Source organism: Onthophagus taurus, chromosome 7, assembly GCF_036711975.1.
Source record: "Onthophagus taurus isolate NC chromosome 7, IU_Otau_3.0, whole genome shotgun sequence".
In the NCBI taxonomy this organism is placed as follows: domain Eukaryota; kingdom Metazoa; phylum Arthropoda; class Insecta; order Coleoptera; family Scarabaeidae; genus Onthophagus; species Onthophagus taurus.
In genome coordinates, this window is record NC_091972.1 from 15,251,500 (window position 1) to 15,267,931 (window position 16,432).

The 16,432-nt window shown below is 34.0% G+C and overlaps 2 protein-coding genes across 2 annotated transcripts; both read right to left on the reverse strand.

Annotated features, from left to right (window-relative positions):
* Nucleotides 1-41: 41 nt before the first annotated feature.
* On the reverse strand, nucleotides 42-170 carry LOC139430394 (uncharacterized). The gene has a single exon (XM_071197330.1). It carries the CDS (start codon nucleotides 168-170, stop codon nucleotides 42-44), a length of 129 nt encoding a protein of 42 aa, XP_071053431.1.
* A 6,094-nt stretch (nucleotides 171-6,264) lies between these two features.
* On the reverse strand, nucleotides 6,265-12,712 carry LOC111425463 (probable inactive tRNA-specific adenosine deaminase-like protein 3). Its single transcript, XM_071197320.1, has 2 exons — nucleotides 12,625-12,712; nucleotides 6,265-7,409 (listed from the first exon to the last, which is right to left on the reverse strand). The coding sequence occupies exon 2, from the start codon at nucleotides 7,348-7,350 to the stop codon at nucleotides 6,319-6,321; it is 1,032 nt and encodes a 343-aa protein (XP_071053421.1). The 5' UTR covers nucleotides 7,351-7,409; nucleotides 12,625-12,712; the 3' UTR covers nucleotides 6,265-6,318.
* Between the last annotated feature and the right edge of the window lie 3,720 nt (nucleotides 12,713-16,432).

Below are 16,432 nucleotides of genomic sequence, written 5' to 3' on the forward strand. Positions count from 1 at the left end.
AGCGACTATCTACTGTGGGACCGAAACTATGGTCGCATTCATTAGAACATCACGAAAAACGAATTGTAGAGTTTTTTGATCCCTGTCGTTTCCCGTTGACGATGATTTTGTAGCAAGTTATTATCGACGTGCATCATCTTGATGTGCAAATTGTGGCATTCGCTATCCATTTAATCGCGTGATAAAGGTGTTAACGCGTTTTCCTTCTGTTCGTCGTTGATGTTGGTCACCACCGTCCAGACCCCTTTTCGGAAGCCGTCTTCTGCACACCCAACCAATGTCTTCTGATTTTGTCGTTTCTTTGCAGTGCCGTCTTGGCGAAATCTTCTCGTTACGTTGTTTTATATTCGCCACTCTACCTATTCTATTGCTTTTGTTTGGGGTTGTATCTTGTTTACCAACCGACCAACCGTTAATAGAGATGGGTGGATATCAAGTGTCCACGGAGAAGATCTTTGTGCCCAACAACAAACACATACTGGTTTGGAACGCGTACTGGCGATATAAGCGAATCGCGGCCTTTATCTCGAAAGCCGTCTTATCACGTTCGGTCCGAAATCCTGACTGTTGAGTCGATTGGACGTTCGTGTCGGTGCTGCACTGGCGATAATTCCCTTCAATTAAGGCCTCCGCGAGAGACACAAACACACACGACAGGCGTTTTCCGCGATTCGTCGCGTCGCCTCCTCCGTTAACTGCTGCTAGTTCACCCAACTTCGTCCCCTCTTCTTTTCGCGTTTGTGAATCCTGAAGCCGGACCTTCGCGGCAAACCGTCTACTTTCCAACTGTGCGCCTTGTTCGACCACAAATTTTCTTCTGTTGTACGCAGGAACGGATGCATCAGAATCTAAAAAATAACAATTGCTACTATAAGATCATCATTCAAAACATGTATCTACTAATTTAATTATTTAGAGGTCATAAAATTTGCTTAACACTTTCTTAATTAAAAAGTTAATTTTAAAGGATATTTTCATAAACAATATGTTATCACTTATCATAATGTAATTTGGAAAAACACAATTAGCAACAACATTTTAAAATATCAGTTGTTTTATTGCGATTATTAATTGATTAGTGTTTTATAATGAACATGACAACGTGTATGGAGACATTTAATTATCATTCGGTGTATATTCAAAAACCGTTTTAAATATCTTTGTGGTGGTCGAATAATTTACATATTAGTTGTTTTTCATGTCTTGCAATTGTTCAAAAATGTGTGCCATCAGGGTTGCGGCATCATTATCATTTAAGTAAACATTGATTGATAATTATTTCAGTATTAATAACTCTGGTGTAATTTTTACAAAACTTCTCAAACCAGCATTTACACTACTTTGAAAAATATGAGTAATGTTTTAAATACGACGGTTTTCGTAACATTTAGTGAAAAAATGTTATAGCTTTTTATTGCTTCGCAATTCACCATGAAGTTGTTTAAATTTATTTAAAATTTACTTTATGATATTTTAAAGGACTGGGATTTTCAGGGACTAATTGTGTTGCAAATTTACTAATTTTGGAACGTTAGCGATAGTTGAAGGACTGAATAGAAGAATCATACTAACTGTACAATGTGGATATTTAAGAAAGAAAGTACTTCCAGAGTTGTTGACTATAAATCTTACCAAGCTGGTACACCCACGTTTCTGTTCGTTAATAGTATCGCATTAATACTAAAGATTTACGACTTGATGCCATCAACATTCAAAACGGAAATCATTCGATCATGATTCATAAGATTCTACAAGAGAAGTTGTGAATAGTTTGGATTGGATATGTATGAAAACATGTTACCTGAAGACTAGGTAATAAAGAGGTTACCCTTTATTTATTATATGTGGTCACTTTTCATCATGATAACTTTACATGGTGTTGTTCATACAGCAGCCAATGCTATGTATTGCAGAAAATGCAAAATGTATTGGTGTGACCAATACTTCACTTCTGACATTTTCAAATCATTCACCAACTTAATATTTCACAAACTATAATACAGGCGATAATAATAGAGCTGCATCAGAACTTAATATGGGGTGTATATTATAGTAGTAGTATATATTTTGTCTTGACATACAATTGATTTATCAATTCCATGTTTTTGAATAATAATAATAATTTATTCCTGGTTTTCAAACATTAAGTATTTTCACATGTCATAAAAGGATACAATATTTCTGTACAAAAAAGTATACACAAGTACTAAAAAAAATACAAAAAAAAGAAAAATACTGGACAAGAATACTTGCTGGTAGGTGAACGATCGATAATGGTCTATGTAACAGTCTGGCCATTAGAACTAAAATCAGCATTAAAGAATTCGTCTAAGTTATAAAAGGCATCGGCCGTCAAGAATTCTATAACCGTGCGTCTAAAAGATAGTGTTGGTAATGTTTGAATGTAAAGCAGTTAAAAATGTAACACCATAATAATTTAGTCCATCTCTCGCCCTAGCCGTTCGGTTGTAATTTCTAATAAGATCATTCTTATTACGGGTATTGTAATTGTGACAGTCATTACTTTTTAAGTAAGAAGGCAGATTTTTCCCAACGTGCATCACGCAAGTGAGTATATACAGGCAATGCAGTGTCAAAAGTTTGTAATCAACAAACTTCCGCCGACAATACTTAGCAAAACCTATACCAGCCATCACTCTCACATCGCCTCTGAGTTCGGAATACACGTACTGCATGCGCAGAGTGTCCTTTCATCGCGCCGAAATAAACCGATCCTGATCCAAATTAATTTTATATAACTCAAGTATATACTTGAAAGATAATTCATACATAATAAGTTCCAGAAGTCATAAAAATAGTTTGTACTCCATCCTTTCATATCACTCCAACTTCCAATAAATTTAGAAAGCCAATTCAGTTTATGAGTAAATGATGCTAGGACTTGTAACAAGTGTAGTTTATAATACTTGCCATAATTGAACAATTACATAAGATGGATCACCACCTATTGCCGCGAATTTTTAAATAACAAACTATTTTAGGAGAACTTAAGTTCCAAAACCTCAAGTATAAATTTGAATGATTTCGGAACTCGTGGATGAGTATTAAAATAATCATGAGTTCCTCCCCCTTTTTAGGGACCGCTAGGTACTTAGTAGCTTTGCTTGTTGGCGTTTGTGTCGGTAGCTTCATCCTTTCTGGAGATTGATTCTGGACTCTTTAAGATTTCATGGGACATGTTCCAAATCGAATTTGTATTCTTATAGCAGCACGATCCTCACCGCGAAATTATTTATCGTGCCTATAGCATATTAACCATAGCAGATCCCATTTTCCATTTCTTGTATACCGCACAATATCCGTATCAATGTCGCTCAGGGTAGTAAATGTACAAAGGATTTGGTTGCTTTCCGGCGAAGTTAACGTTGGTTGAGTCGAAACCTCAAACACTTCTTATATTTTGATACCTCTCGCCAAATTCTGTAATTTATGAGTTATATAGTGTGTCCTACTTTGCCCCGCTAATATTACAAACACTTTGTTAATCTCGGTTCTTAATCATTTCCACGATAATTAGGTCGTAAATATAAATAGATGCTGAATCGTGAGCATGCGATTCGATCGTATTGATTTGTTTGATACCGATAGTTTTATTTTGAGCAAATGACTTAGCTATATAGCAGTCCTCTGTAAAGATTCTGACAGCGCTTTATTGTTAGTGGCTTTTGATGTTGAAGTAGAACCGAATTTGATAAAGATTCTTAACGTAATTAACCTTGCTACTGCTGCACCCTCGTATTCATATATGTAGCTCAAGCAGGTGTTTATGTACTAAGCGTATAATGTTCCTGGTATATACTAAGCGTATATACCAGGAATGGTATGACTTATTTGGGTTGTCTTTCACAAATATGTACCAATCTAATAATTTTGAAATCATGATTGTGATGATATATTTTGGTTCTTCTTTGGGACTCATTACTTGCACTAAATGTGTTCACTGAAGATCGTCTCATGACATGCCTGCACTGAAGATCTCGCCAGGACAATGGGTTCCATTATGTCAATAGATATCACAGACAGAATTAGATATGCTACTAACGAGATGTTCTTTAAAAATTTGAAAATCTTTCTTGTCTTTGAAGATAAGTAACCGGATTACCGATCCCACCCACAAAATCAAATACAATCGGGTTGCGATAAAAGTGACGCTATCAACACAGACTTAAAGAGCAATAGTTGGAATGACAACATAGATCCCGCTGAGGAGAACCAGAACATTTACTTTCGAAGAACAACCATAGTATTGACAATATAGAACGAGAAATCACCCAGACTACAACAGCAGAAATAAGGAAGGTAATAAGAAGTTGATCAGTAAAACAAGTTTCGAGACTATAAAGAGTTCTGGCACGAACTCCAAAATACTAGACGAAAGCGTTGATCGCTAATTATCTTAAAGAAAGAAAACGTTAATATATCTTTAAGGTACCATAAAAATATAGTGCCCATAGAATTATTCTGCTGACTAAGAAATTAAAATCTACTCAATTTTCTATTAATAATAAAATTGGAATGATATTTAAGTAAACCTGTATTACTGTATGGATTCTACAAAAAGTTAAATTTTGTGGGCAAAAGATTACCAGTTGAAATGTGGAATCAAAGGAATCTGGGTAACAGTAGTTTATTTTGTTACACCATATAGATTTTGTGTGTTAAATTTTGCTGTTGGCTCAGCGCCACAACCTTTCAATCTTGATATATTCAAGAGTACTCGCAGTTCGATGATCTCCTGTAGTTGTTTATACACTTCAATAAGTGTGTTGGGTAAGTAAAATTGTTAAACATCATTTAATTCATATGATTTTTAATACAAAACTCTTCAAAATTGAAAATGTTCGTAGCCTGTATAAATTAAAGTTTTTTCTACTATTGTGATTGGATTATTTTCTTTAACTTCTTTTTATATCTTTGTAAGTCATCATGTTAGAATATAAAACGATAAAGTGTTAAAGGTTAGAACACAAAACAACTACTTAATCAGTAATAAACGCCTATCTTAACGAAAATTTTAAAATGTTTGCAAAACTTCAGTCGTTTATCGCTGAATGTTTACTAAAGATTTTTGGTTGGTGACGCTAACTACTCATCGATTATTATGACGGTTAGCTATTTACTTAAAACTAATAGTATTAACGAAATTACCTTGATTTCATTTTATACTTCACACGAACACAACATATTATAGCCATGATGCCGAACTATTAAACTATATAAATTATCATGAAAATTATACTTTCGTAAACTGCAATTCCGGAACGTCTACTCTTTCCCGGGATTGTGGAATATAATAACGAGATTGTTGAGGAGATGCGGATCTTATCGTAATTTAGGATTACGAGTGGATGACGTCCGTCGTTTTATTACCAAGTGAGCAACAATGTGAGGTGCAAATTTAGTGCGGAATGGGAAGTTTGTACAGGCTAATTTAAAGTCTCTATGGATATTAAAATTTTGTTATTTTAGAGAATAAACGCTTTTCACTTGACGACATGGAATTTTTTCTTCATTTTATTCAGGATTAATTAATTTTGTGTTGATCTCAATGAGAAATTTAGCCAGACACCATCTTAATAAGGACCTTGTGACCATTTCACCGGGGACAATTCAAATTTAGAGCAATTGGGTCTATGCTCCATAATTTGTCCTCATCGCCATCACTCGGACGTTTCCCTCCAATTCCAGAATGCGTTGCTTGTAAATAACAAGAGTTGCCGTCCGCATAATTGATTCTGGAGACCCACGCTCATTAGAACCTATTAAGTAATTTCCCCGCATAAATGGTTGTGTTTTCCTGGAAAGCACCAGCGCATATTCAGCGGTCGCACCATTAAAAGAACCAGTATGTAAATGAACGAAAGCTGTTTGTTTACTTTATGCATTCAGAGTGACGTGTTCTGATTGGGAATATTCATTAATTTCGTCATTGAAGTTTTTATTCTAATTTATTTACCAATAAAGAAATGAATAAGTAAAATTACATTTTGATAAAAATTTGTAATTTTCTTTTTACATCTGTCAAGCGTGGCGTAAACAAACTCATCATCGAACCGTGAAAGGTCAACAGCTTATTGAGTGTGAACGCATTCTTATTTTCTCCAACGAAAATCGTTCCACGTACATATACGTTTCTGCCCACGTTTTTATACTTTATCGAAGAACAAGATTTTAAATTAAGATTCTAAAACTATAAACATAAATATTTTTATGTAAAATAGAAAGTAAAATAAACAAATAATATATATTATAAACATTTTATTAAAATAAGTATTAAAAAAATAAAATGGACAAAATCTATTTTAATTTTCCACAGTCTTCTTCCAATAATCCTCCCCAAACTTCGTAATGATGATTCAAATCTTTAACAGTATGTACTTTACATAAACTTTCTAATCCGCCATTTGAAGATTTAACTCCAAAAAATACTCTTTTAGCCCTACTATGAATCAATGCCATTGAGCACATAATACAAGGTTCATGGGTCACAAATACATAATATCCGGTGCAGAGATATGGACCATCTTCAGGATTATCTAATTCGTCTTTATTTCTATAATTAGTAGCCCCAAATTTTGCGTGGGGATATTTATCTTTAAGAATTTTTAAATAATTTTCTGGAATACCATTTTGATTAAGACTATTTGATACATTTTCATCAATTATTGATTTTTCTTGATTCCACGCCCCACCGTTTTGAGTAATTGCAACGTTATCAATTGCTGTCATTACAGGGTGAGCCATAGGGCTTAATTCGGTTTTGTAACCAATTGCAACAACTGATTGTATTTTTGGGTCAAAAACCACAACTCCAATAGGGTTGATTTGATCTTGTTGATTAGCAATATCAATAGCCATTTTCATTAAAATTTTGTACTGGTTTATTTCTTGGTCGTTAAATAATGTGTTTTGTGTTAATTTTTCAAGGTATTTATTGCTATGAAAGTTACAAGGCCAGAGTTTTTGCGCATCATCATATTGTTTTCTAATTTTTGGCGGAATTTTAGCTACATTTATAATTTTAACATCGTTTTTTAAATAATTTGTATCAAATTTCTTGTTTTTAAGATAGCTGTGTACATCATCTTTATCACAAAGGTTTTTTGGAAATAACAGAATGAACGGAAATTTTACCCTTTTTAAATGAGACAATTCTTCAATCGGTAAAATCGAATTTAACTCTACAATAACCCGAGAAATGTTTTTTGGATCTGCAATTTCATCGATGTACACCTCCACCAACGGAGTTTCTTCGCAAAGTTCATCCGGAAGGATTGGATAGAAACCATGTTTACTCTCCTCCAATTTTCTTCGTTTAGATTCGATCATCTCTTCTCTCCTAAATTTTCCAATTTTCCCCCAACCTTTATTTCTTTCTTCATACGTACCTGAATTCAAGACATGAATATAGATTCAAATTTCTTCCAAAAAAATCGTAATAAAATTAGTATTTAGTTTTCGTTAACAAAATTTAACACCGTAGTTCCGAAGACCTTTTCATGCCGACATAAAGTAGATACAATTTTCCTTTATTATCGTAATTATAGACGTTTATCTAAGTGTTAAACAAACAAATTTTTAGACGTTTGACCGGCGATAAATGTTGAGCCGCATTTAATGTATTCGGTTAAACAAAGGCCTATACGATTAGCGTCTATTAAAAACGAGTACCTCAACGTCAACCACAATTAACATCAGAGGTGGATTAGAGAAGAATGTGTATAATAAAATTTATCGTAATGACAGATTTATTAAAGGAATTTTATAAAAAAAAATAATTTAATCTTTATAAATACATGCAAGTTCGTTATAAACACATTTATGTCCAGATGCTAAACATGTTTCTTGACTGTAGTGAAATGTAATATCTATGAAACAAGAAACTATAAAAGAACACTTAATCAAAGAGTACATATTATGTAGGCTTATGCTGAATCATCATAATCGCCTTTTATCGCATTACAAGATTTTGTGGATTCATTGGAGGTTGTAGGATTTATAAAAGCAATTTATTAGACTCAAAATTTTACAATCACACAACGTTGGATGTTAAAGAATGCAAGACACTCGTTCGAACGTAAACTAGGTTAAATTTACTAAGTACATTGAAAATGGTTTAAAATATGTCTAGGTGTTATATCCTAAAAAGTAATATTGTACATTGTTGTAGATGGTGGACCGAAGACAGTGCAAGAATAAACTACTCATTGGAGATGGCATAACCATTATGATGATCTAATATTGTTGTAGTGAGAACTTACACCTTATTTCTCCCTGAATTTTGTAGTAAACGCTGCCAACCTTTGAGATTAGTATTGCTAAACCATTTAGAGAGCCATTTACAGACTATTGTAGTTGATTTTAAGGGTAACCATCCATGTGATAAGGTTACATTTATCATGTAGGAACATACCAACCATAGTTCTGGATATGTTTGTGAAGTTTTGGTACAATCATACAATTACATTCAGAAGTGAGAATTTATGTGGCAACGATATCCACGAGGGTGATTCTGAATAGATTGATGGAGCTTCTGTATGAGCAATTAAGAAAAGAACAGACAAATTTCGTACTCTGGAAATCAAGAATAAATCAGATAAACATACTCCGAATCAAAATAGAACAATGATCAGAGTTTAAATCGCCGTTATATGTGCTGTTTATTGATTATGAAAAAGCCTTCGATAAAATAGATCACAAAATTCTGGCTAGCTATGGCGTACCAGAAAAAATTATACAACTTATCAATTTAAATGTACATTCTCGCATGCTGGCATGTTATGTCATCCAATAAAGACTAACTGTGGAGTATCTATTTATCTATCTATGGCTCTACAGCCCGAAGCGAGCCTTGGCCTCCTTAGAAATTGAGCGTACCCTAACCACTATAGGATTCCTAACAATGTATCTTAGTAACATGAAGTAACTGTGGAGTATCGCCATTGCTATTTATAGTGGTCCTTGATTACGTCATGAAAATTTGGATTACGCTAATGACCGCAAGCATTATGCATTACTATCTCATGTAAAACGAAGACATGCAAAATAATGTTCGCGACCTCGAGAAAGTGGTTGCAACTATGAATTTTAAAATAAATACAGATAAAACGAACGAAATTCGCCTAAATTATTCTAAGGGTGTGTCCACACATTGCGCTGCAACAACATGCGGCGATAGCAATACACAATTCTGCCGCGCACAAGTTTGGACATACTAAACAATGTTTGTGCGGCAGTGCTACGCAAATTCCGCCTTAACAATATTGACTTACTGATCTACGGTACATACATCCACAGAGCGCGTGTTGTAATTCACCTATCTTGGAAGTATCGTTTCAGCTGATAGTGGCGCTACACTACTTAGAGGACCTTTTGCTCGTTTACTGAAAATATAGCTATCCAAAAAAGCTCTACAGCTGGATGCGTAATCTGGCTCGTGTCGTTTATGAATACATAAAAATCAACCTATAGGTATTCATCACCGTCTGTGGTACATACTACAAATATTGTGGCCACTAGTTGTAGGAAATGACTGAGCATCTAGTGTAAACGTTGATATAAAACGGCAAAAGTACGGATCGATTGGACACGCGTTGAGGAGAGATATAAATGAGCCTGGTTATAGAGTCCTAGAATGAAACCCTGCTTGGGACCAGGACAAGTGGAAGACCCAAAGTGATATAGAGGAGAATAACTGAAAAAGAAACCAACAATAGTATAGCGATTTCTATAACAGCCTATGATTCACTAGGATCGCTATCATACCATTGATGACAAGGCAGTAGTAGTAGTAGATAAGCAAGATAAAAGTCCTTCTGACTACATTTGCGATTTGCAAAATAAATAGCGTATGGCTGCAAATATGTTCTAGGCCTAGCTGTAGACGGCATTGGTTGCCACATTTCTTATCTAATTGTTTCAAATTATTTCCCTTCATGTTAAAGTGTCATCCTCAAGATTTATAACACGAAAATGTATAAATTGTACTTTTACCAAACAAAATGCATTTCAAGTATGGCAATGACGATATCAACGTTTATGACGCACTTCGTCTGTATTCCGAAGAATTTCCGAATCATGGATTTCCGCTCGACAAATTATTAGCAATGCATAAATATCTAAGATAATATTTTTAAGATTCATTTAGTATAAGTAGGAATGTTGACGGACGATCTAAATCAGTATCGACTCCTGAAGCAGAATTGGACTTTTAAGAAAATTAGACTATCAACGAGAACATGCAGTTGTATAACATGTGATTATGATTCTGGACTAGTATTATTACTGGTCTTATGGTTACCTTTGGAACTGGTTACCCCTGGACATATAGATTAGTTTTGCTTAGAAATGTCAATCAACTCCAGAGAGAATGTTGGGTAAGGTCAGTTTTCTTTTGAAATGTCACTCATCGCCAGAAAGAATGTTAGATAAGGTTAGTTTACTTGAGAAATGTCAATCAACCTGGGAAAGAATTGGTGCGTTAGTGAACGTGCCCAATAATAGCAGCAGAAGATACAAACGTGGTTGCTACTATTTTATTTACCAATGAAGCGATAATTCCAAACCACGATATCATTAATTTCCTCATTAATTAATAGTGTTTGGGCAGATATAGTTGTCGAAAGTCAAAGGATATTTGAAAGTTTATTCTCTAAAACAGCTTATTCTTTATTTCAGCGACGATTTTAAGCTCGTAAACAAATGGCATAATTAATATACGGAATGTATGCAAATGGACTGTTTGTTTATATAGGTACTATTATTGATCAGGTATCGTGCTCAGTAATTACTGAGGTTGTGCATAAACGAATTATTATTTCCAACGGATTTATAAGGTCAATGCGGTATGGTCAGGCTGCTTGAACATTAATATATTCTATTCATTAATTTGCGTAGATATGCAACTTTTTGAACATACTGTACATATATAAAAGGAATCTTCATGTATAAAGATGATAATTTAAACGTTTAAGTAACCACAACAACAATTTTGATGAGAGGTGTCTGAACTTATTCTTTTCATAGAACAAGTTATTGAAGAGAAATAGAGAAAGAATTGTGGCCGATGACACTTGGTTAAGATTTAAATATGCATAGTTATTTCAAGAATCCTTGAATAAGTTGAAAATTTTAAATTGTTTCGAAATGTTTGAAAATCTGCAACTGCCATTGTGCCGATAGTAAATGGCCAATTAGTTGTCCGTCACACACAGTAATGCAGTTGCACATGAGGCAAAATACCATATTGAAACCAAAATTAGCCATTGAAATAAAACACATCTAAACGTATACAAATATCATTACCCAAACTTGCTTCACATTTACAGTACCATTAACAATGAAGGCTTGTACTTTCAATGGAAGGGTTTCAACTAAATTAATTAATTTGAACGAAATGGATACAAAACTTAACAAATAGTCACGAGTATGCGCGAAAAGATGTCCATAGCTGAGATGACTGGTGAGACTGGAATTAGAGAAGTAAAAATTCGTCTCAGGCAAGACAAACAGGATGCTCAGGACATTTCTGTTGCATCAGTTTCTTTGCTTTATAGAACTGGAATTGACAATTCTGTGTCGCGAGACATAATTCTGCCGCGCGCAAGTTTGGAATCTGCAAAAACTAAAGCACTTGCAACTTAATGAAGCTATTTTTTTTTGCATGTAAATTCATACTTCAATTTTTTAAATCTTTCATTAAATCACGAGCCATACTAAAAATAGAGAAAATGTCTTTTCACTTTCGAAACCCATGTATGTAACCTCTTAAGAACTATTTTGGTGTGGAGTATCTCTATGACATGGTTGAAAACAGTAGATATAGTGAGTAAAATATTTATTACATAACATAACATTAAAAAATAAATAGTACAATACATAAAGTGTTTATGACTACAACCAGATAATTATAAAACAACTTTTTAACACACAAGAACCAGTTTTTGTATAAGCAAAACTAAAAAAAAAAAACATGCTGCGTCTCTATTAAGTAAATCCAGTAAGAAAAATAAATTTGTTTTGTTTTCGTTTCTTTGCTGGAAATGTTATTTCTGAGAAAATCTATTTTTTGGTGGTAGTATCTTGGTACCTTCTTTTTGGCAAGAAATTCGCAAAAAAGACGTCACTAACCTTACATGACGTAGAAAAGAAGTTAAGCTCCGCAAAATTGTCTGGTATATAAATATAGTACATTCACGCGGTCTCATTTCGCGCGTATGTTGTGTGTGCAGGGCAAGCAAAAATGTTAATGGAAACGTCCTCGAACCATAATCAAAACTGTTGACCTCATCAAAAGAGTCAAATCCCTATAAGATCTTTACGTCCTTAATTATTGGTTGTTAAACAACAAATGGTTAAGTGTTTCGGCGTGATCTTGCCAATTGGCTCATACATTTTTTAATTAATCACTCCGTTAAGAACTTTCAACGAAAATGTATACATATTCTTACATTACTCTCATTATTACTTTACTAATTTTACTTACTTAAGTCATTATTATATTCAATGTAGACAACTTTCATACACAATGAAAAACAAAAGCGATACTAAAAATCTGATGATCGATTTGGAGGGCGAAAGTGAGATTTAAAAATAAGTTCTTACCTAATATGGCGATAATATAGGTTAGGGCGCGCGATTTGTTGATTTACTATCACTCCTTCGATGTCGTCGCTCTCGAGGTCATCATTTCGAAGGGCACATGGCAAGAGTTCAAGTTGAATAAACAAGTGTGTTTAGTTTGGTTTTGGTACGCGAGATCACAGTGTGATCTTATTGATAACTGTTGTCAAATACTAGCGACGATTGTGCTGACCTCTACAATTTACACTAACTATCCTACTAATTTCGATCTTTTACAATTTAGTAACACCCTTGTGTATAGGCAACTTTAAAATCACCATGCAAAATTGAAATTTCATTTATCACAGTGGCGTCATCTATTGGTCACATGAATGACTATTTAAATTTAACAACAGTGTCCAACAGTAGGTTTGCTTTATATAAATATACATTTTTATATTTGTATTATGTTTCTTTGCCTTAACATTTGCAAAACAATTGCAACTCTTGATGATGCTTTTAAAAATACTCTCTTCACATTGGCAATAGACGTTAGTTAGGACATACCAATTTGCTTACAACCACCATGAACTCCGTGTGCAAGACAAGTACCTGAAAGCAGTGCATGGTATGGTCTGCTTTTACCATGTAGGGAGTAGCAACTGATACAAAGAGTAAAATCATGCTTTTATTGAATGTCTCAAAATACTTTTTATGACTGACTTATTATCAATGATAACATTTGCCACGTATCTTGTCGTTGCATCTGTCTCAAGTTCTATATGTTTTATACTTACTAAATGCTATTTTACCGAAAATATTTTCTCGGATGACACAGATTTGCTGCACACTTTGTAAAGATGCACTTTACCATCAGGCTTGAATATCGTATTTTCACACACCTACAACTTTACTTTCGGAATAATCCTACAATAATGTCTAATATATAGTACTACTATAATTTTAAATAAACTGACTTAATAAACTGCCGGCAGAAGACTTGATACTGTATGTAGAAGATTATATACTGTTGCTAGAAGACTTGGTACTAATCGCTGAAGTCTAAAGATTGCTGGCAGTGCACGAGAAACACTTAGTCGAACACTAGGTACTACCAATGGAGCACTAAAACTGCCAAAAGGTGTCTGGTCTTTTGGCAGAAAACTAGATACCGCCAGAAAAAGACTACTTACAGAAACCAAATACTACAGATAAAAGACTAGATACTGCTCACAGATGACTTGGAAATGGCTAGATACTATCAGCAGTAAAATAGAAAACTAGATTCTTGTCCGGCTTCCTTTAGTGTTGTTTCATTATCTTTATTACTACTTCATTGCCTTTCAAATCTATCATTTTCGCTTTATATCTTACCACTTTAATTATATTATATTCAGGGAACATATTACATTTTGCCCCTGTTTATCTTCTATATCCACTCTGTTTTGTCTGTTATTTACGCCCTATCGTCGTATAAATACTCTGTTCGTGATGCTAAAGATTATTTCGATTAGTGGAATTTGAACGAATTCATCCATATGCAATTTATAAGTGAATTCAGCCAACTTACGAACTTGGAAGTGCAAGCAGGAGTACCTTAGGGAAGAGTCCTTAGGTCTCTACTGTATGTTCTCTATATCTGTGATATATTAGACTAGACCAACACCAAATAACACTGGCTCCGTTCGCAAACGATACAGCATTGCTCGCAGTGACACTAAACATGACAGCTTCCGATCAAGTATTGCAGACGCCCAGCGAAAAGATGTAACATAAAATTTACACTTAAATTTAACATTTAAGTTATGTTTGGACTAATTGATGAATAACTGCCAATCGTTTGGGTTATACTCTTGATCCATAGCAATGAAAAGTCCTGGTATGTCATGGTAGTCGTAAAAGTTCTCTTCTGTAATATGCTACTTGCGTATTAGAAGTAATCCACTGTTGCAAAATTCATATTTAGGTTCACTTTGGTTATTAAATGTGGTTTTTATCGTTTTCATCAGACTCGACAAACTCTTCCTTCTCGATATTTTCATTATTTGACATAAATGTACAAACACGATGTGGTAGGATTTCGGAATGAAGAATTGGCTTTGTGACATATGTTGTATCAACATAAACAATTTTATGTTTGTTTTTGAAATTAAAACCTGAGGTCCGAGTCATGAAAAGGTAACAGTTGTTTTCGTGATTCATGGGCTCTTGCCATTATACTGGAATCCCAACTGGAAGAAACCCATCACACTAAAATCTTCTCAAAACTCATCTCAAAAATCGTGTGGAGCCCATGTCTTCTCTTGCTCAGTTACTACAAATCCATAATAGTGCAAATATGTCAGTTTCAGTGCTTCTGATATAGATTTTCCTTTTTTGCAGATTTCAGCAAAAAAACACGATTTTTTAAAGTTAGCAGATATTTATTTTTGATTTAGGTTGTGTCAAAAATACAGCATTTTCGTAAAAACTATTTTTGAACTACAGTTAAAAAGAAGTAATGAAGTATTATATATCAATTTAAAGAGAATACTTTAACCTTTAATTTTATTTGAAAACCATCTCTTCATCTTCAAATTTAACCTCATCGCGATTTTTTTAAGTTGACAATTATTTTTCTTTAATTTAGGTTGTGTCAAAAATACAGCATTTTCCTAAAAATTGAACCAAATTTATTAATATGTAATAAAGTATTATACAACAATTTAAAGAGGATACTATAAGCTTTAATTTGATTTAAAAACCATGTCTCCATCTTCAAATTTAACCTCAGCGCGATTTTTTAAAGTTGACAACCATTTTTCTTAAATTTAGGTTATGACAAAAACGTTTCGGCTTTGTAATATCCGTAACTATTGTATATTGAAATACTAAGGACATATTTCTGGACATATTTCTACAATCTAAAGACAAAGAAGATCCCAATCTAGGCAGTACCTCGTCAGCAAGCCACTTTTGCTTCATTCTTTAATCAAGACTCTGATGATAGTCTTAGGAAGGAGCAGATGGGACGGAATTAATAACTTCAACATCAGAGATCAATTCGAGATCCAGACACAGACTGCCGAAAATACCAGGAACCAGAGCACTAAAGAGATGGAAAGACAGCTAACAGTCAACTTATTAGGAGATATTTCAGAGACAGACCTTGTTAGGAACAACAGACCTAAGAGTTTAGAGAGAAGTAAGATATCGTGCCACAAATATATAACAGGTTTTGCAGAAGTAGCAATACTGCCTAATTCTAAACCGGTCATCTCACCATCTTTGGAAAAGATTTAGGAACTTGGGTTGAATTAGAATTTGAAAGAGCAAGTTGTTTTTGATCGCAATGCTCTCATTTCAACACATATAACCATGCTTTTTGCTTTATAAGTCTCAGCCCGACCAATTTTACCTTCTGTTGACATGAATTTATTTCTCCTGCTCAAGTCTTTCAAATAGCTTGACATTCTTTCATGTTTATTTGCTTGCGCAGGGACTTCTTGATGTAACTTCTGGTACTGGTTTCTCTCAGTCCGGAAATACCTTCACTTCCTCAGCGAACCTTGGCTTCTCATTTTTCCGTTCATCTATGTTAACTTTTCCAGTTCTCAGTACTTCATTGCACTTTATGTACGTTATGTATGTTGTTATGTTTCTTCAGGTTTCATTTACGTCATCGCCTTTTATTATGAGTCTCGATATAATTACGGCTAAAATATGGGCTCCAAAACTTAAGAAATTTGTAAACATTCTAGATATGTTTTAATTCTAATTGCTCACTCAACCAAAATTAATGAATCGCATGACGGTACAGCATTGGTGATGGAGCAAGTAAAATAGGCTAATATTATTGAGTTCTATGTGA

Excerpts from the sequence above, each read along its gene's own strand:
- LOC139430394 (XM_071197330.1), bottom strand. The coding sequence starts at position 170 with ATGGATAGCGAATGCCACAATTTGCACATCAAGATGATGCACGTCGAT.
- LOC111425463 (XM_071197320.1), bottom strand. The coding sequence starts at position 7,350 with ATGATCGAATCTAAACGAAGAAAATTGGAGGAGAGTAAACATGGTTTC.